We start from the raw sequence: 20445 nt of genomic DNA, 5'->3' as shown, positions 1-20445 counted from the left end.
TAGCACAGGGAACTATATTCAATATCCTGTGATAAACCATAATGGAAAAGAATATGAGGGACTTCTCTGGTGGCACAATGGTTAAGAATCTGCCTGCCGATGCAGGGACATGGGTTCGAGCCCTGGTCCGGGAAGATCCCACATGCTGCGGAGCAACTAAGCCCGTGCGCCACAACTACTGAGCCTGCGCTCTAGAGCCCGCGAGCCGCAACTACTGAGCCTGCGTGCCGCAACTACTGAAGCCCGCACCCTAGAGCCCGTGCTCTGCAACAAGAGAAGCCACTGCAATGAGAAGCCTGCGCACCGCAATGAAGAGTAGCCCCCACTCGCCACTAGAGAAAGCCCGCGCGGAGCAGAGAAGACCCAACACTGCCAAAAATAAATAAATAAAATAAATTAAAAACAGAAAAGAATATGAAAAAGAATACATGATAACTGAATCACTTTGCTATACAGCAGAAATGAACAAAACATTGTAAATCTACTTGAATAAAAATTTTTAAAAAGCAATCCTTGCTAAAAATTAACTCACAGGAAAAGTCACAAACACCAAAAAAACAAAAACAAAAAAATCACCATGAAGAACAGTCAGCTGACCCAATGCATTGGGTAGACTTGTATCCTAAGAGTAAGAGGAAACAAAGTAAGCTGAAAAACGTTAAGGTAAGCGTAAATGATAGAATTCACACGGCATGAAAAGGAGAGTATGCTTTTTTAAAGTTACTTTAAAAATTTCCTGATATAAATTCTGCAAATGACATAATGAAGGAAAACACACACACAGACGCGCACACACACCAAGGTTTTACAAGACGAAGAAAGATGGGCCAGAACAACTGTCCCAGGTTGGAGAAGTGCAAGGAGAGGACAACTAAATGTCATGTGGGACTCAGGCTGGAATCCCGGACCAGGAAGCGTTCATTCTTAGGAAAACGGAAAAGATCTGTACGAGGTCTACAGTGTAGTTAACACTTTATCAAACATTAGCTTCCTGGTTTCAATAATTATACCATAATTATGAAAGATGCCAAGCTAAGGGGAGAGCGTATGGTAGCTCAGGGTACTACTTTTGCAATTTTCTTTTAAGTCTAACTTGATTTCTAAATGATTTTTTTCAAAAGAAGAGCAGAGGTAGGCACAGGAGAATTTGGAGAGACCGGCTGGCCTGGACCTCAGAGAGCCCTCCGCTCCAATCCGAGGCACACAGGTTCATTCCTGTACGTGGTGAGCAGCCGTGGCAGAGACACAGCGGAATCTGCGCGAGCGAGCGCACGTTGGAGGCGGAGGGGAGAGGCTGGGGGCGCCCAGACGGGAGAAGGCAGCAGGGAGGGGACAAACTTCGGCGCCAACTGCTCTGTAACCGCTGCCCAGGTCTGCGCGCTGGAGTCGCGGTCCTTCGGTGCGGGGGACAAGGCTCGCGGGCAGCCGGATGGGTGGAAGGAAACGTTGACGCCCTCCGCTTCCCGGCCCATCCTGGTATCCATCCTCTGCCTGGTCCTTCAGCGGGACCAGCCGGGGCAGAGGCGGCCTGGGAGCCCGGCGCCCCGTCTCCTCTCCCACCCCCCCGCCCCGGTCCTGCGGGGCGCCCCAGGGACTTGGACTTGGCTGAACTCACCCCGCTGAAACTCAGGCCTCGGTAAGGGAGGTGATTTACATCCCCCTTTAGTTCGTGTTCTTGAAACACCCCAATCTAGCGACCACAGGAGGAGCCCACACCCGTTGCTGGATGGAGTCTGCTTGTGGTCATTCCTTTGTTTCACACTAGTGTCCGCTGTCACACACGCAGTCAGATCCGCAGCTAAATGACCCTGACACCCGTGAATAGGGCGCTTGGGCCTCACTGATTTAACAACTGCGGAAAGTTTATGTCTTGGCCCAGAGCACACTAGTGGCCTCGTTCTAAAAATTAAATCTCCTTGGCATGGACCCAAGAAAGATCCATGAGCGTGTTCATAGACAACTAACACGTGTGCACACAGAGAGAACACTCCATTGTACTGCAGGCAAACAAGACTAAGAAACTGTGACTCCTAACAGTTCTTTTTTTTTAGAAGCTAATGCTTTATTGCCGGTTCAGGCCCAGGTAACCTAAAGTGAAGGACAGTGGGTACATTACCGAGCTGGCCATAGTTTTGCAAAACACACAACTGGTTGCTCATCTTACGGAACACCTTTTTTAAAAAAATGTTTATTTTTTTATGCAATTTTAAAAGGTTACTTTCTATTTACAGTTATTAAAAAATATTGGCTATATTCCCCATATTATACAATACATCCTGGAGCCTGTCATACACCCAATAGTTTGTACCTCCTATCCTGGTAACCACTAGTTTGTTCTCGATATTTGTGAGTCTGCTTCTTTTATGTCTTATTTTGCTTCAGAATTATTGGGAGAGAAAGATACTACGGCTGCTGCAAGCGTTTAGTACAGTGCCCAGCCTGAAGAGTTCTTCAGAGACCCTGGCTTCTCTCTCTCCAGAAGAGCGGAAAGTGCAAATCCAGTACTGCTGAAGGAAAACTTCTGTAGTGCGTAAGATGCTGCTTGAGTGAATAAAGAAATAACATTATTTAAATTTCCTTTTACGTGTTTTCTCTTTTTCTTCCCCCTTTCATGTGATAGTGGATACATGGCAAGCAAACAGCGAGAAATCCAGTTACAGGTGGGCATGACACATCAACAAGTCTTTACTTGGTGCGTTGCCCCTTGAAGACCTTTGACAGCACCTTCCTTTTTGCAGGAGGCCATCAATAATCAAAGCCTGTGGGAGGAGATGTTGCAGAACAAAGGCCTAACAGGTACTGGGGCTCCGCAGGTGTTCGCCACCTGGAGTTGGATCCAGGGCACCTCCGGGCACCCCAACATGGAGCACCACTCCCCACTTACCAGAATAAAAAGCTGCTCTGTTTTTACCCTGCCCCTGCCCCAAAGATTGGGATAAGCTGCTACTCTAGACTCTTTGACTCTGTTCTTTCACAAATATTATTATCTTCTAGTGATCGATGTTTACCAAGCCTGGTGTGGACCTTGCAAAGCAATGCAAACCTTATTCAGAAAATTGAAAAATGAGCTGAACGAAGATGAAATTCTGCATTTTGCTGTAGTAAGCCTTTCATTTCCATTAAACTATTATTTTCTTGTTACTTTATAGTCTCTTTAAGGATCGTCTTAATTCAAACAATCTGTCAACCCTTCAAAATGGACAGTGTTTAGTTAGCAGTTTTACTCTATATTTAATTCTACTGGATCTGAGAACGAATGTAATTTTTATCCCATTCCTATAATACTGAGGTTATTTACCATGGTTGTGAACGTTAGAAAAACATAAAAATGGTTATCTGTCTATTGCCCTACTTCTTTTCACTTGACCATATGGTGTGTGTTTAGAATAAGAGCTGTAAATGCCTTTTACTGGAAAGCACTGGGTAGGACTCTGGTCATTTACCCAATTAATTGTAATATGGTAGCGATTTTACCCTCCCTCATTTGCCTCCCACATGCGACAACGGATTAAAATATTACAGCCAAACTCATTAGGGTCTCATGAGAGAGCCATTGGGGTCTCAGGAGACCCCAATGTATTGATTATTCAGTTTATCCATGTCAAATTATCAACTGCTTAGAGCTTTGTTGTCTAATATAACCACTAGGCATAAGTGGCTTTTGAGCACGCGAACTGTGGCTAGTGTAATTGTATTAAATTTATATAAAAAAACAGATACTCCATTCGGTTATTGTAAAACTTTTAAAATTATTTGGGACAACCTGGATATGTGAATCTACCTCTTTGTAAACTTTATGAAATCTAATTAGAGATCAATTATTTATGATTAAAATTTGGCCCACAAATTGAGATGTACTCTAAGTGTAAAATACACACTAGGTTTTGAGGCCTTCATATGAAAAAAGAATGTGAAATATCCCATTAATTTTTTACATCGATTATATGTTAAAATGATCATTTGGGGATATACTGGATTAAGTGAAGTATATTATTAGATTATTTTCACCTGTTTTTTAGTTTTTAAATCGGGCTACTAGAGAATTTAAAAGTATGTATGTGACTCACATTCTAGTTCTATTGGACAGAAACATGTCCAGACCAGTTCATTTCATCACTATGTCTATACCACTGGGAAGTGCTAGTGAACTCTTTCCAAAATATGTCCTATTCATAATGCTATCATCTGTTGAAATTAACAACAAAGAATTTTGAGCATTCCCTCTGAATGGTTCCTCTTCTGTGTGAGCATATCCAACTGTAGTACATTCACATAGATCGATACTATTTTTCTGCTATGATCAGCTCATCAACAATGAAAAAAAAAATTTGAAGTCTCCAAACCTCTGCTGGGCGCAATGGAGGGGCGCCCTCTGCTGGATACTTTTCTTCCTGCAGTTTATCAGGGAAAGGGATCCTTTCTGAACTTGTAAACATAAGTCCAAAATTAAAACCTATGAGGTTCATTACCTATTGAAATCACCCTAAGCTGAATGGTCAGTACCAAATTTTTTCTATTATGTTCCCCTTTTAAAAGACTTGAAGACTTCTCCTAACATTATGCCTATACATATAAAAATTCAGTAAATGTTTTATATTATAGTTTTTAAGGAATATTACCAAATGCTTTAATTGTTAACACTTTATTATAATATAAAAATTGCAATGATGATGGCTAGACTACTTTTAAATGTAATCTTTGGCTGCTGTCTTTTAATATTATAGATTAGTTCCTTTCAACAATAGAACCTACTTTTTTAAAAAGAGAGAGAGAGAAAGAAAAGAAAGAAAGAGAGAGAATGATGTAGAATTCAATATGCCAAAAAAAGATTACAACACAGCCCCTCTAGCTGGCTGACACAGGGCTGAGGGACCTTGGCTCCGCTCTGCCCTCACCATCCTTGGCCACGGTTGAGGCACCTCTAGAAATCCCAGTTTGAAAACAATTGCCTCAGGTTCCAAAAAACAACTCTTATGTAGAAGACCCTACAACACAACGTATCCTGACAGCTGGCCCAAGGGATGTTATGTTAATATGCGGGAACATACTATTACTTAATATATAGTTGCTGGTAATCAATTTAGGACAACTTGAAATTTGTGAGAAAACTTTAAAATCAAAGACTTTGAAATCTGACCACCAGTTTATTCAAGAAACATTTAGGAAGCTCCTTTTTATGCATGGCCCTCTGACTGATCAGGTGGGGGTGACATGCGAGGGTGAGTATAAAACATCATCTCTCTCTGCATGCAGCTCTCCAAACAGAGATGAGCTAGGTCCCTATAACGGTAGTACAATATTGAAAGGAACTATAGGCGCCCGGAGAGAAGGGTAGTGAAGTGCTATGTGGAGGGGAGATGATTTGCGGCAGGAGGGTCAAGGCAGAGTTCGTGGAGAACATTCGAGCTGGGTTGGAAAAGGAAGGGCAGGAGCAGGTAACAAGGGGGAAAGTGCAGGTGGTGTAACGCAGACCACAGGAGCTCAGTTTAGCTGCAGGTTGGGTAAAGATGAACAGTGAGAAGTAAGGTTGAAGCCAAATGATGCTGGGTCTGAACTGCCAGAATGTGCAATTTGATTCTAAAAACAGCTATAACATACTCATAAAATGTTGTAGTAAACATAGAAAAAAGTATCTCTGCATTTTTTGAATATAGTACATCAAATGACTTGAGTGTAGCGTCCTTTATTATTATATGAAATAATCTTTTTCAGGCGGAAGCTGACAGCATTGTGACTTTGCAGCCATTTAGAGATAAATGTGAACCTGTTTTTCTCTTTAGTGTTGTAAGTATATTTATCCTCTCAAGTGTATTATCAGATTCCAATTTGCAGCTAAAGAGCAAGTAACACTGTACAACTACTGGAACTGTTTTCTGATGACAGTAACTGTAGACTTTTTTTTGCCTTAAATATGCTTGTCAATTAAAATATTTATAACTTGACCTGTAGGAGCTCATAACGGATTGAGAAGATTAGACTACCACGCATTTAGTTGATCAGGGAAAAGAAAAATAAAATGGTATTTACCTTTCCTAGGGAAATATCAGAGACTTGTATGATGAATTATTACTTACAGGAGTGAAAAATTGGAAATGTCTTGGGTACCCAGTGGAAGAGAAATGGTTATAAATATTCATGTATACCAATACGAGGAAATATTTGTATGGTCACTATCTTGTAATGTATATTGCTTTCATCTCTGTATTTACAAATGCATAGAAAGAAGGCAGGCAGTGTATTCACCAAAAGTTAATAGTAGTTTTCTATGTATGGGGAAAGGATGCGTAATTTAAATCTTCTTCTTATACTTTTCAAAATTTTCCAAATATTCCAAGATAAACACAACTTTAATAATCAGAAAAACCTTATAAGTGCTGTTTTCTAAAAGAAGAATATCTGGGTAAGTGCTAACTTGTGTGATACAGAGCATAGCTGCTACATAGCTAAAGAATTGGGATAGTAAGGAAACACCTCCCAGAGAGGGTGTGGACTGTTCTCTTGCTGTTGAAAAGGCATTTTTTGATATTATAAATAATTATTAAAAAAACACTTGTCAGATATAATTTTTGCTTTTGTTAAACAATAATCTTACAGCTATTTCTGGGAGGTGAATGACTGGGTTAATTGAATTTTAAAAATTACACTGTAGATCTTGCTGTCAGTTGGCTAGGAATTGGCTAGGAAGGATTTGATGATTTATGTGAGGGGTCAGCCAGCTTATCTGTAACGGGCCAGAGAGTAAGTGTTTCAGCTTTGCAGAAATACTCTCTCTGTACTGGGTCATACTTTGCTGAGCCCTGGCCTAGATGTCGTTTAGGTAACTGCACGAGGCAGAAGTGGGCTCGGCGGGCTAATTGGACAATGAGAAGGCTTTAGTAGCAGCAGCAGTTGGGAGCCTGGGACTGAGGAGGAGAGGCTGAGCAGATGGCCACCCGTCTGCAGCTCTGGGGCGGCCATCACCTGCTGAGCGAGTCAGATCTGAGCAGCAGACCCATGCCCACCCTGAAGACTTTGGCATGTGGCCCAAAATCCTCCTTTCAAACCCACGTGCTGCCATCACTCTGGGGCTTCAACATCCTGGCCTCTCGATTCTTCACCTCCTAACTGTCAATGAAATTTCCAACGCACCTCCTCCAGTCACGCCTCAGACTTTGTTATCATCCGTTGCTCCCTGTTCCATGTTCTAATTTAAGAATCTCCATGGGAAATTTAGGCAATATTTTGTAATAACTGCAAATGGAAAGTAACCTTGAAACATTGTATAAAAATTAAAAAAAAAAGAATCTCAATCTGTGACCACAAAACCACGTTTGCAGTGGGCAGCATTCTTAGCTGACAGCAAATTCATTCCAGCGTCTCAGCAGGAAGGGCTTTTTCAGTGGATATTAGAAAGCTCTTGGCGGTTCCTTTTAGTGGGAAATAGTAAACAGAGTGTCAGGTTTCATTCAAACCTTTCTCAACTGGAGCCTTCTTACTGGCCTTTGAATATGATTAAATCTTTCCAATGAAAAGAAATAATACCTCTTTTTGATACCACGTCCCTCTCCAGCTACCATTCGCCTCTATGCTTTACCTCACAGCTAAACTGCTCAGAAGAGTTTCTATATTTATTTCCACTCCATTTCTTCTCATCCCATTAATTCTTCAACCCATTCAATCTAACTTCTTTCTGATTATTCCACCAAATTGGCTGTTGCTAATGTATCCAGCCTGTTGCTAAATATAATGAATGCTTTTAGGTGCTCATCGTTTTGTACCTCTCAAATGCAGTAAATGTGGGGACCATGCCCTCCTGTTTGGAACATTTTCTTCTTTTGGCTTTTGTGACTTGGTTTTCCTTTTGCTTCCTAGATCCTACTCCCCCTCCCCTTTGCAGGTTCACCTTTCTTCATGCAGCCATTACATATCCACTTTATCATGCTATATACCCTCCTTAGAAAACTTCTTCGACACATAGTTTCAATCATCACCTCATATATCAATAACTCAAGTTCATGTCTTCAGCTGAATCCTATACTTTGAGCACCAGACTGGTGTATCCAACTGGGCCCTTGATCTCTCCTCTGGTGTCTCAATGGCATCTCACAATGAACTGGTCCAACAGCAGACTCCTGGGCTTCCCCATCCCCATTGGAAACGTTATTTTCTAGAGTTGCCTCATTTGGTGAATAACATCCCAACTTACTCAGTTTCTCAAGTCAGAAACAGAAAAGTCATTGTAGTGACTTCTCCTTACATCACACCCCATGCACACCAGACCTTGGTCCTGTTAATTTCACTACCCAAGTCTTTCTCACACTCGTCTGCTTTTTTCCCTTCTTTCCATCTCCAACAGCACCGCCGTAGACTGAGCAACCGTCTCTCCGATCTTTACCTCTAGAATAGCTTCCGATTTGTATACAAACAGCTTCTTCTACTGCACCTCTAACCCTTTCTCTATATGGTAGGTAAGATGATCTTTACACGGATCTTTAGCAGTTCTAATTGTGGTCCCTGCCTATGTTTAAACATTCAAAAGGCTGCCCACCGCACTTAGGATAAAGCAGCATCCTCCCATGACCCAGAAGGCTCTGAACGGTATGGCTCCCCCTAGCTGTTGGGCTTCGTCTTATACCAGGCATCCCCTCACTTTCTCCACTGGCCTTATTTGCCATATTCCCTTCCAGCCGTAGGACGCTTGTGGCTCTATTCCTTTTGCCTAGAATGCCCTTTCTTCTCCTTTTTATTTCTTAACCTATCCTTCACATTTTAATTTCCTGATATTGACAAAGTACCTTTGCTAATGTTCTTGATCAGAACAAATTCTTATAGATGCTCCCAGCTCTCTGTACCTCTCTTGGTGGTACCTGTCATGGTTGTTATCTCAAATGTGTTTGTGGGGTTGGTTTTTCGGTAATTTAATTACACTAGGTACCAGGATTATTATTCCATACCATCATGCCTGATACAATGCTAGTAAACTGGTGTTTAGTAAATATGTGTTGAAAGACAGACAAAGGGAAATAGTATCAAAAATAATTAGGGGGAGTAGTGTTGGGAGGCCTGTACAGAACCATTAAAATTTAATGCAGCGATGGCCTGTCTTTGGTTGTAGGAGGACAGATAAATTAGAGGTAGAACTCAAAGAGCTGGATTTACCAAATGGAAATACTTTTATATCACGAATACTTGTTTTAAAATGACTAATTACAGTAGCTAAAAAGGGATTGGTGGGTCAGGGTGGGGTGAGTTAGTCCAGCTGAAGTGTTAATTTTTGACCCATCCTGAAAATGAGTTTCCTTCCTGTTTTTGCTTCCCCTTATAGAATGGCAAAATTGTTGCAAAAATCAAGGGTGCAAATGCACCACTTGTGAGTCAAAAAATTATTACCTTGATCAACGAGGAGAGGAAAATTGCAGCAGGTGAAATGGTTCGCCCTCAGGTAATACTTTGGATTCCTGATAATTTTATTTTTAAAAATTAGTTTTAAAAAAAGATCCATTATGTCTTTTTTTGTTTTGTTTTCCTAAAGCATTTTCCCTAGTTTTATAGCTATCTAGGTGTCTAAATGGTGCAACCTTTCTTGGGAAGTATTTTGGCAGTATGAATCAAAGGCCTTAAAAAACACATATATCCTTTGACCGAGCAATTACACTCCAATAATTTTCCTTAAGAAGATAATGAAACAAATATAGAAAATGACGTTTATTTCAGTGTTGTCTGTGTTATTAAAAATTTGGAATTAATTTAAATGCCTAGCAACAGTGAATAGATGACATAAATGTCTGTAACTTATGTCATAAATTATACAAATTCACACAGTGGAATATTATTTAGTATCTTCTAGCTCTGTTTATTGATATGGAAAGAGGGCCAAGATAGACTGACAAATGAAAAATAGAGTATTATTTAACAGGATGCTTAGAATAAGATCCTATGGGTGTGAAATGTATTACCTGTGTAATAATAAAATATTTTAAAATTCAGAAATGAACCATAAAGCATGTAGAGATATGAACATAATAGCATAAGAAAGTAAGCCGTATAGGAAAGTGATCAGAAATATAGGCAGATAAATAGGAGTGGTTGGTGTTATTTAAACACACACACATGCACACAAAACAACAAAAACAAGAAACAAAAGAAACAAAAAATAGAGACTAGCTGAGAAATACTGAAAAATAGAAATAATGAGAAGGTATAGGCTCAAGCTTTTATTAAGTATTTACTATAAAAAAGTGTCAGTTTACATCAGGAAAGGATAAAAAACTCACAAAACAAACTTAGTAATATTGGGTTAACTATTTGTATAAGAGATTTGTATTATTTCCCCATATACATAAACAAATTTCAGATGAATTAAAGAGCTGAATATGTTGAAACAAAGCATGAAATATTAGAAGAAAATATTGGAAAACATTTATCTTGTCATAGGTTGAGAAAGGCCTCGTAAGTATAGTATAAAGCAGAGATATCAAAAAAGAAAAAATGGATAGATTTGATTATTTAAAAGTTTGAATAAAATCTAAAAGGAAAGCAGCAAACTTGGAGAAAAGCTTGCACTGTGTATCAACGTGCTAATATCCATAGTGTGTACAAAGTACTTTAAAAGTATTAAGGAAAAAAAAATGAACATTTTGATGGAAAACTGACAAATGACAAATATGGGGAATTTACATTTACAATAGTGATTTTTCTCACCCAAGGACATTTTCATGTTTTCTTGTTTTTCAGGGAATCTTCACCCTTCCTTTCTCTCCGTCTCCCTTCCTCCCTCCCTCTTCCCACTCCCCCTACTTCTTTTTGAAAATTATAGTAAGTAGGAATTATTGTGGACTTACTGTTTGCTAAGATTTTCAGAAAGATATCCTCATTTAATCTTTTACATCCCACTTTTATCGATATCATTGACAACTAACATTTTATCAGTTTAAGGTATACAACATAATGATTTGATATATGTGTATACTGGGAAATGATTACTACACTTAGTTAACATTTCATGTCACATAGTTAATTTTTGTCTGAAAACCTTTTTCATGATAAATTTTAAGATCTACTCTTTTAGCAACTTCCAAAATATACAATACACGTTATTACCTATAGTCACCATGCTGTATATTACACCCCCAGAACTTATTTATCTTATAACTGGAAGTTGTATCTTTTGACCTCCTTCACCCAATTCCCCTACTCATCACCCTCCATCTCTGGCAGCTACCATTCTGTTCTCTGTGCCTATGAGTTATTTTTTCCAGATTCCACATATAAGAGAGATTATGCAGTATTTATCTTTCTCTGACTTATTTCACATTAATGCCCTCAAGCTCCATCCATGCTGTCACAAATGGCAAGATTTCCTCCTTTTTTATGGAGGAATAGTATTTCATCATGTATATATATATATCATATATTTATCCATTCATCCATGAATGGACACTTAGATTGTTTCCATATCTTGGCTACTGTAAATAATGGTGCAATGATCATGGGAGGGCAGATAACTTTTTGAGAGAGTGATTTCATAGCTGGTCATAATAGTCTCTTAAGATCCTTTGTGTTTCTGTGGTATCAGTTATAATGTCTCCTCTTTCATTTCCAATTTTATTTATTGGAGTCTTCTCAGTTATAATGTCTCCTCTTTCATTTCCAATTTTATTTATTGGAGTCTTCTCTCTCTTTTTTTTCCCTCACAGTCTAGCTAAAGTTCTGTTTTGTTTATTTTTTCAAAAACCAGCTCTTAGTTTCATTGATTTTTTTTTCTATTGTCTTTTTAGTCTCTCTTTTATTTATTTCTGTTCTGATCTTTATTTCCTTCATCTGCTGACTTTGGCTTCATTTTTGTTTGTTTGTTTTTTCTAGTGTCTTAAAGTGTAAAGTTAGGTTGTTTATTTGAGATCCTTCTCTTTTCTTAATATAGGCTATGAACTTCACTCTTAGAACACTTTTGTTACATTCCATAAGTTTAGATATGCTGTAATTCCATTTTCATTCATCTCTAGATTTTTTATGTCTCTTTTGATTTCTAATTTGACCCACTGGTTGCTCGGTAGCATGTTATTTAATCTCCACATCGTGAATTTTCCAGTTGTCTTCTTTTAATTGATTTCTAGTTCCAGACCATTGTGGTTAGAAAAGATGCTTGATATGATTTCAATCTACTTAAATGTTTTGTGGCCTAACATATGATCTGTCCTGGAGAACGTTCCATGTGTGCTTGAGAAGAATGTGTATTCTGCTGCTTTTGGATAGAATGTTCGGGATATATCTGTTTAATCCATCTAGTCTAACATGTCCAATGTTTCTTTACTGATTTTCTGTCTGGATGGTTTATCCATTGCTGGTTCTACTGAACCCAGGGACACCAGCCCTGCTGGGGGCCAGAGCCGGGCTATCAAGTGCTGTGTCCTTGGAGTAACAGCCACAAAAGCCAGGGTACCAGATGTGCACACAGGCTATCTTCACAAAGACACTAGTGACCTGGAGCGGGGCAGAGGGAGAGCATGAAGATGGCCCCTGCTGGCTTCCCTGGTCTCTGGAAAGGATTGCTGTTAGCCCCTAGACCTGTGTTAAATTAGAAGCCTGACCCTCAGGCTACAGCTTATCAGATTTGCAAATAGGCCCCTGCATTGAGCCCTGGGGGGATAGCCACAGGGAGTCCAGCACAAGCCAAGCCTGTTCAGAGCTCAGTTTACTATAGTCTGGATGCAAGCCCCAGGGCTTTTACAGCCAGGTATTTGGGGGCCCCATCTCTCAGCTGGAAGTCTTAGGTCACTAGATGTTGGGTTCTAGCCCTTCAGTCCTCAGGGAGATGCTGGGAGTTGTGAGCTCCCTCTCAATTGTATGTTGCTGTGCCGGGGATGGAGTTTATGGCGAGACTCTGACTCAGCCTCTCCTACCCCATTCGGTATGTGTTCTTTTCTCACTTGTCTGATATGCAGGAGTCACTCAGTTGGGAGCTGTTCCACAAGCAGCTGTAGGTTTGGTATGTCTGAGGGAGGAAGTGAGTTCAGGAGCCTTCTATGTTGTCATCTCGAATATGAACCTGGAGAAAGCTTATGAAGTATTTATGAACGATAAGACTGGCTTAAAAACATTATGTCCTTTCCTTAGAAACAGGCAACTAGTAGGAGGTAAAAGCAGAATTTGAAGTCAGGCAGAACGACTTTTAAACACATTCTTCTAATTGCTGTACTGTACCCAGCTTTCTCTATGTGCGCTCTGTACGTGGCTTTATTGTTGTTCCTGCAGAATGACATCCTGTTTTCATGAATAATAGTGGGTATGTAAGAAATTTATTAATATCTTATGTTTATTTTATATTACTCCATTTTGTTGGACACTTCTATTATTTAGTTTTCTTATCAATTGCCTTGTCTAGCGCAGTAATAGTAATAAAATACAAGCCACGATGTGAGCCACATACGTAATTTATAATATTCTACTAGTCAATTGAAAATAATAAAAAAAGAAACAGGTGAAATTAATTTTTAAAACATCTTTTCTTACATCCAGTATATTAAAAAGATTGCCATTTAAAGATGTACTCAATATAACTTATAAGCTTTTGCACAGTGAAGGAAACCATAAACAAAACGAAAAGACAACCTATGGACTGGGAGAAAATATTTGCAAATGATGTGACCAGCAAGGGCTTAATTTCCAAAATATATAAACAGCTCCTACAGTTTAATAACAAAAAACAAACAACCCAGTCAAAAAATGGGCAGAAGACCTAAACAGACATTTCTCCAAACAAGACACATAGAGGCCTAACAGGCACCTGAAAAGATGCTCAGTTTTTAGATTACTAGAGAAATGCAAATCAAAACTACAATAAGATACCACCTCACGCTGGACAGAATGGTGATCATTAAAAAAATCTACAAAAAAAAAAAAATCTACAAATAATAAATGCTGTTGAGGGTGTGGAGAAAAGGGAACCCTCCTATACTGTTGGTAGGAATGTAAATTGGTGCAGCCACTGGGGAAAACAGTATGGAGGTTCCTTAAAAAGAGCTACCATATGATCCAGCACTCCCACTTCTGGGCATATACCCAGACAAAACTATAATTCAAAAAGATACATGCACCCCTATGTTCACTGCAGCACTATTTACAATAGCCAAGACATGGAAACAACCTAAATGTCCATTGACAGATGAATGAATAAAGAAGATGTGGTACATTTATACAGTGGAATACTACTCAGACATTAAAAAGAATGAATTAATGCCGTTTGCAGCAACTAGAGATTTTCATACTACGTGAAGTAAGTCAGAAAGAGAAAGACAAGTAGCATATGGTATCACTTATATGTATAACCTAAAATATGACACAAATGAACATATCTACGAAACAAAAACAGACTCACAGAGAACAGACTTGTGGTTGCCAAGGGGTTGCGGGGAGGGATGGATTGGGAGCTTCGGATTAGCAGATACAAACTATTATATATAGAATGGATACACAACAAGGTCCCACCGAATAGCACAGAGATCTATACTCAATATCCTATGATAAACCATAATGGAAAAGAATATGAAAAAATAATGTTATATATATATGTGTATAACTGAGTCACTTTGACGTACAGTAGAAATTAAACACAACATTGTATATCAACTATACGTCAATAAAATGTTTAAAAATATATGTACTCAATGTAAAATATAAGGTATTCCAGATTTATTTTTTCAAACTAAATTTTTGGAATGTGCTGTGTATTGTTAATTTACAGCGCATCTTAATTTGGACTAACCTCATTTCAGGTGCTCAAATACAGCATTATGTGGTTAGTTGCTGCCCTGTTTGTCAGGGCAGGTCCAATAAATACAAGGCAGGTCACTTTGAAGTTATAGCTGGCATAATTATCTTATTTCTGACTATAATAGGAGTGAATGCTTTCAGTGTAGTTACTTCCAAACATTTTTGGGTCTATATTCCATTGAGAATCTGAAATTCTGCAAATCTCTTGCCCCTGAAATGTATATATGTAAATATATAAGCCTTTCAGGTTGTTTACAGAATCACAGAAGCACTTTCAGGACTTCTCCAGAAATTAAGAATCCCCCATCCTTCCTAGTGTTTTACTCTATAGTAGGAAATTGGCTATTGTTTTGAGAAAGGCTTTTTTTTTTTTTTTTTCATAAGTTAAGGAAGTATCTTTCTGTTCCTCCCAACCACTGCACCACCAGGGAAGCCCTCTGTTCCTAATTTACTAAGGGCAATGGTCAGGAATGGATCTTGAAGCGTACAAATGCCCTTTCAATCTTTACCATAATAATTATATGTTTATTGCTTTCTTACTTGTTAATCTCTGCTTCTTTCTTATTTTATTCCTTGTGCTCTTAAGTTTTAAACATTTTGTTTTTAAGCATTTTCCATACAGCATATATATGCGTTATTTCTCATCGTCTGCCCACTCTGTTTATTCCTAATTTTATTTTAGTGGGAAGGTTGGGGAAAAGTAGTGTTAGATAAATGCAGGCACATTTCCACTTTACTTTCTATCCCTTGGATTATAAATACTGATTAAAAACAAAATTTCTAAAAATTCTTTCACTATCGTATTAAAATGTAACTGTTTTATTTCCATTCCTTTTCCATAGTATCATGAAATTATGTTTGTAGACTCAGATTCAGAGGATGCTGGGGAAGCAAGCTATGAAAGTGTTGGTAAGTAAATCTACTTTAAAGTAATAGTGAGGGAAATTGTGTACATGGATGCTCATTACGGCATCACTTGCAGCACAAAGCTGGTAGTGACACCAGTGTTAATTGATAAATGACTGGTAGCATCAATGATGATTTGTGCGATACTGGATTCAGCTTAAAAAGCAATCTCGGGCTTCCCCGGTGGCGCAGTGGTTGAAGAGTCCGCCTGCCGATGCAGGGGACACGGGTTCGTGCCCCGGTCCGGGAAGATCCCACATGCCGCGGAGCGGCTGGGCCCGTGAGTCATGGCCGCTGAGCCTGCGCGTCTGGGGCCTGTGCTCCGCTACGGGAGAGGTCACGCAGTGAGAGGCCCGCGTACCGCAAAAAAAAAATAAAAAAAGCAATCTCTTTTCCTCCCCTTGCCTTGCCTTTGGTCTCTGTGCCTTGCCTTCAGAAGTTACCCTCGATCAGGGGCTCCTGTGCCCTGTGAGTAATCTGGACAGCAGTTTCCTCTTATTTCATCCTTCATCATCTTCCAGAAACTTGTAAAAATAATTTCTTCCTTGATGACCCACACTCCTGGTTTACTCTAAGATGGACAACTTCCTGCCTTCATTGGATTGTCGGAGTGGGCGTGTTAGTGTGTGTTCACACCCTGGAGGGAACAGAGGCAAACTGCTTGCTCAGTGAGCTATTCTGCACTAAAAGCTCATCATCAGAATGTGTAGATAAATGTGGATAAATTCATAGATGGTACAGCCATCGGTTTGTAATGTTTGCTTGCACTGAAACTGTCGTCACTAGTGATACTGAGCTGGATGGATCATGGGTGCAATTCTAATGCACGTGAATTGTATTAAAATAACTAGTGCCGGGAATTCCCTGGCGGTCCCGTGGTTAGTAGGACTCTGTGCTCTCACTGCTGAGGGCCCGGGTTCAATCCCTGGTCGGGGAACTAAGATCCCACAAGCTGTGTGATGTGGCAATAGAATAGAAAAAGTAGAGTAGAGTAGAATAGAATAGAATAAAATAAAATAAAATAAAACTAGTGCCCACCTACTCTTTCTTTTTCGGCCTACTGACTACAAACTCTTGTGAATGTTTCTCCTGCATGCAAATATAGGAACTCTACTTTGATTCTAAGTAGAAACTCTTTGGTAGTTGCAATGCCATAATAACAAAGCTGTTGATGGACAAAAATTCACTGGACATTAGTAGTTTACATTTCTAATTGCCAAATCCTTCATTCTCTAGAGTTTGTGCCAAGAAAATGAAATTCTTCTATTCTTTTCCCTAGACCAACTATACAGCATTGCCATTATCAAACCCAATGCTGTGACTGCTAGAAAAGTTCAAGAAATTAAAGAAAAAGTAAGTGATATTTCCCCAAGAATAGTTTAAATTAATTGTAAAATTAATTGTTAAATTAACTTCAAAAGAACAATCCCTTAATCTTCAATTTGGAGACAAGCTTATTATTTAGAGAAAAACAGAATATAATGAACTTCTGGTTCGTGTGAATGAATGTTTTGTCTTCTTTGAATATTTTGTCTTACAAAGGCTAGACCTATTCAACATCCTTATTTAAATAACTCTGCTCTACCAGCATCCAATATAAATGATAAAAATTACAGTTCTTGCATTGGATTGTAACAGATTTCTTGTGTTTAGTTGTTAGCAGTGCAGACTTGTTTAAGGTCACATCAGCTTGCTTTATTCCCTGTGTGTTGTCACAAACGTATGGTCCTTTTTAGATACATGATAACCTAAGGAAGCATTTAAGGTTTTGCTTTTAGAGCCCAAATAAAAAATTTTTAGAGCAAAATTGCTTTCTAATCCAAAGGTCAGCAGACTTTTCCTATAAAGAGCCAGACAGTAACTATTTTCAGGTTTGTGGGGCATGTGATCTCTGTCACAGCAGTTTAACTCTGCCATCATTATCGAGAGAGCAGCATTAGACAGTAGATAAACAAATGGCCATGGCTGTGTTCCAGTAAACTTTGTTTCCAAAAACGGTGGCAGGCCAGGTTTTGACTGTGGGCTGTGGTTTGCTGACCCCTGAACAAAGATGTTGTGTTGAAACAACAAAATTGTTTTGAAATTTGTAAGAATGTTGCATGTGCTACAGAGGAGGTCACATGGGGAACCATGTCAGGATGGGCTGGGTATCTCTTGATGAACTTCCCATCATGCATTCTTTCTTCAGCCAAAGCAGCAACAATTAAACTACTATAAAGCAGATGGTCCATTTTATACATTGCTATACTTGGGTGACATGCACACTGAATTTGTCATTAAATTTAAAAATTTTAAGACAAAGCATGGCTGCATCTTAAATTCTATCCTTCCCTGTAATTTGGACATTTTTGTTGCCATCAGAATAAGATATACTAGATTACAGGTTACAGACTTAACGAAGGAAAGCCTTAAAAGAAGAAACTGAAAACAATTTTGAAAATAGATGGTTCAGAAGTGCCTGTAAATGTATGTCTTTTTGAATGATTCAGAAAACTGTATCTTTCTTGGAATTCAATTAGATTTTTTTTTTTCTTTTTTCATCTTGAGACAATTCACTTAAATAATAGAAATATTGTGGAATCTCTGGTTCAAGCCGTGAAAACTTAAATACTAGGGGGCGTGAAAAAGACCTTCTTTGTTTGCATATTTTGGGGCCTCTTCCGACCTCGTGTCCCATGGACTGTGCCGAGGCACAACTATGAAATGCATTCAAATCTGGGGGGTCTATTAAGCCTAGGAAACAAATGTCCTTGACTTGTTTGACCTGTGTGGTCCCACGACACATGTGGACCTGACCATGCTCTCTAATTGAAGATTATCGATGCAGAATTTGTCATAGAAGCAGAGGATAAGAAACTGCTCACTGAAGAACAAGTGAGGTACTTCTACAGCCGAATAGCAGACCAGGTAAGAAAGTTAAAAAAGCCATTGTGTTGTCAAATACAGTGGATTCCTGTAAGTTTAAGATCCTCATTATAGAAAAACGAATGGGTCTGACCAACCAAGTAAGCTCTAGGTGTCCCTGTTGGTGTCCATATCCTGGTTAATCCAAAGATGGGGACTATGGAGAAATCTCCAGTAGAAATAGAGGCAGCCAGGCAAAAGTGGATGCTCTGATTGTGTTTTGTTGGAGCGAAGATCTCTTTATGCTATGTCCTCTAAGACTCCCCGCATCAGCCCTCAGGATATGAATATCCAGGCCTTTCCTGTAGGTCCTTATCCCAGGTTGAAGGCTGCCTGTGGGAAACTTCACAGGAAAGCTTTAATCCTTTCTCTACTTAAAGGTACATCCTTTCTGTCAAGCTATTTTTTAGATTCTCTTTTGCCTGGGGGCAGAGCTTCGTGTTAGAAAGTGCAATGGCTTGGGGGCATCAGGAGACTTCTAGAAATGCACTGTTTAACATGGTAGCCATTAGATACATGCGGCCATTTGAACTTAAATTCATTAAAATTAAATGAAGTTAAAAATTCGGAGTCAAGTGGCGGTAGTCACATTTCAGGGCTCAGCAGCTGCCTGTGGTTACATATGCTGGAGAACACAGAACATGCTGGTCGTCACAGAAAGTTCTACTGAACGGCACTTTATAAACTAGCCGCGCCGCCCGGACAATCTCTCTTGGCCCCGGGAAAGGGTTGGACCAGCTACATGAGCATCACCTGGGAACTTCTGAGAAAATCCAATTCCTGGGCACCCTAAACCTACTGAGTCGTAGAGTCTGGGGCTGGACACCAGAAGTTTGTGTTTTAGCAAGCCCTCCAGATGATCTGGAAGCATCCGGCAGTTTGAGAGTAGTTATTAGACTATCTTTAAGATCAGTCCCTGCCAGCTGTGAACTTCTGTCCTTCACAGATGTGTTTGTTAACAGGAGGATTGTGTGTAACTTTCTCTTGCCCAGTGATCATGAAGGGGAAGATGTCCTTGACTTGGGTAGGGGCCACCATTGTACTCTATCCATTTGGGGAGTCTAATAATATTATTTTATTTTATTTTGTAGCCTGACTTTGAAGATTTTGTTTCTTTTATGACAAGTGGCCTAAGCTATATTCTAGTTGTATCGCAAGGAAAGGAAAAATGGCCTTCCTGGGATGAAAGTGAATCTAATTCTGAGACGGAATCTAAAGAACCGTGGGATGACCACGAGAAGACGGCCAAGTCCTCGGGGATGAAGCTGAAGAGGGAAAGGTAGTTCCAGACCAGGAAATGAATTGTTTACAATGTGTTAGTAGGTAATGGAGTGTAATGTCCAAATATCACAAATCTAAAGACAAACATCTTCAGGGACTTCCCTGGTGGTCCATCTGGTTAAGACTCCGTGCTTCCACTGCAGGGGTCACGGGTTTGATCCCTGGTCAGGGAACTAGGATTCCTGCATGCTGTACTGCATGGCCAAAAAGAAAAAAAGGACAAACATCTTTATGTCGAAGCTACAACTATTCCTTCCAGTCTAAAATTTTATATATTCAACAAAGCTGGAGTTGCCCTCAAAGTTTATGTCAAGAGGATTACAAAGGGAAGAATTTCCCATTTGTCTCTCTAATGCTGGGCGCACCAGTCTGGCCTCCTGGGGTAGAACGGGACCAGGCCTAGTCCCTCCCAAGCCAGCCCCCTCTCCCATCTCTCCACATGCCAGTTCTGCCTCTCCGTGTCCTATAGAGACACCAAAGTACTCTGCCCTTTTACTCAAGGCAGTGAGTGAGTGGTGAGAAATTGCTAACAACTAAACAGTTGTATATTTTTGTTAACGGTTTGTAAATATACGAAAGTGAACATAAGTCATTTACAGACTGTGG

At 39.5% G+C, this 20445-nt stretch overlaps 1 protein-coding gene across 1 annotated transcript in view; it reads left to right on the top strand.

Annotated features, from left to right (window-relative positions):
• The first annotated feature begins 1567 nt into the window (after positions 1–1567).
• The window catches only part of NME8 (NME/NM23 family member 8), a 32725-nt gene continuing 13847 nt past the window's right edge, over positions 1568–20445 (top strand). The window contains exons 1-10 of the mRNA XM_065883893.1: positions 1568–1636; positions 2621–2660; positions 2739–2796; positions 2995–3101; positions 5713–5784; positions 9305–9421; positions 15591–15657; positions 16934–17007; positions 18469–18561; positions 19650–19837. Of these exons, the coding sequence (XP_065739965.1) occupies positions 2628–2660; positions 2739–2796; positions 2995–3101; positions 5713–5784; positions 9305–9421; positions 15591–15657; positions 16934–17007; positions 18469–18561; positions 19650–19837 (809 nt within the window). The 5' untranslated portion in view covers positions 1568–1636; positions 2621–2627. The remainder of the gene's footprint in view (positions 1637–2620; positions 2661–2738; positions 2797–2994; positions 3102–5712; positions 5785–9304; positions 9422–15590; positions 15658–16933; positions 17008–18468; positions 18562–19649; positions 19838–20445) is intronic.

The sequence above is a fragment of the Phocoena phocoena genome, chromosome 9, assembly GCF_963924675.1.
Source record: "Phocoena phocoena chromosome 9, mPhoPho1.1, whole genome shotgun sequence".
In the NCBI taxonomy this organism is placed as follows: domain Eukaryota; kingdom Metazoa; phylum Chordata; class Mammalia; order Artiodactyla; family Phocoenidae; genus Phocoena; species Phocoena phocoena.
Note: the sequence above shows the minus strand (reverse complement) of the source record. Positions and strands in the feature narration are given on the sequence as shown.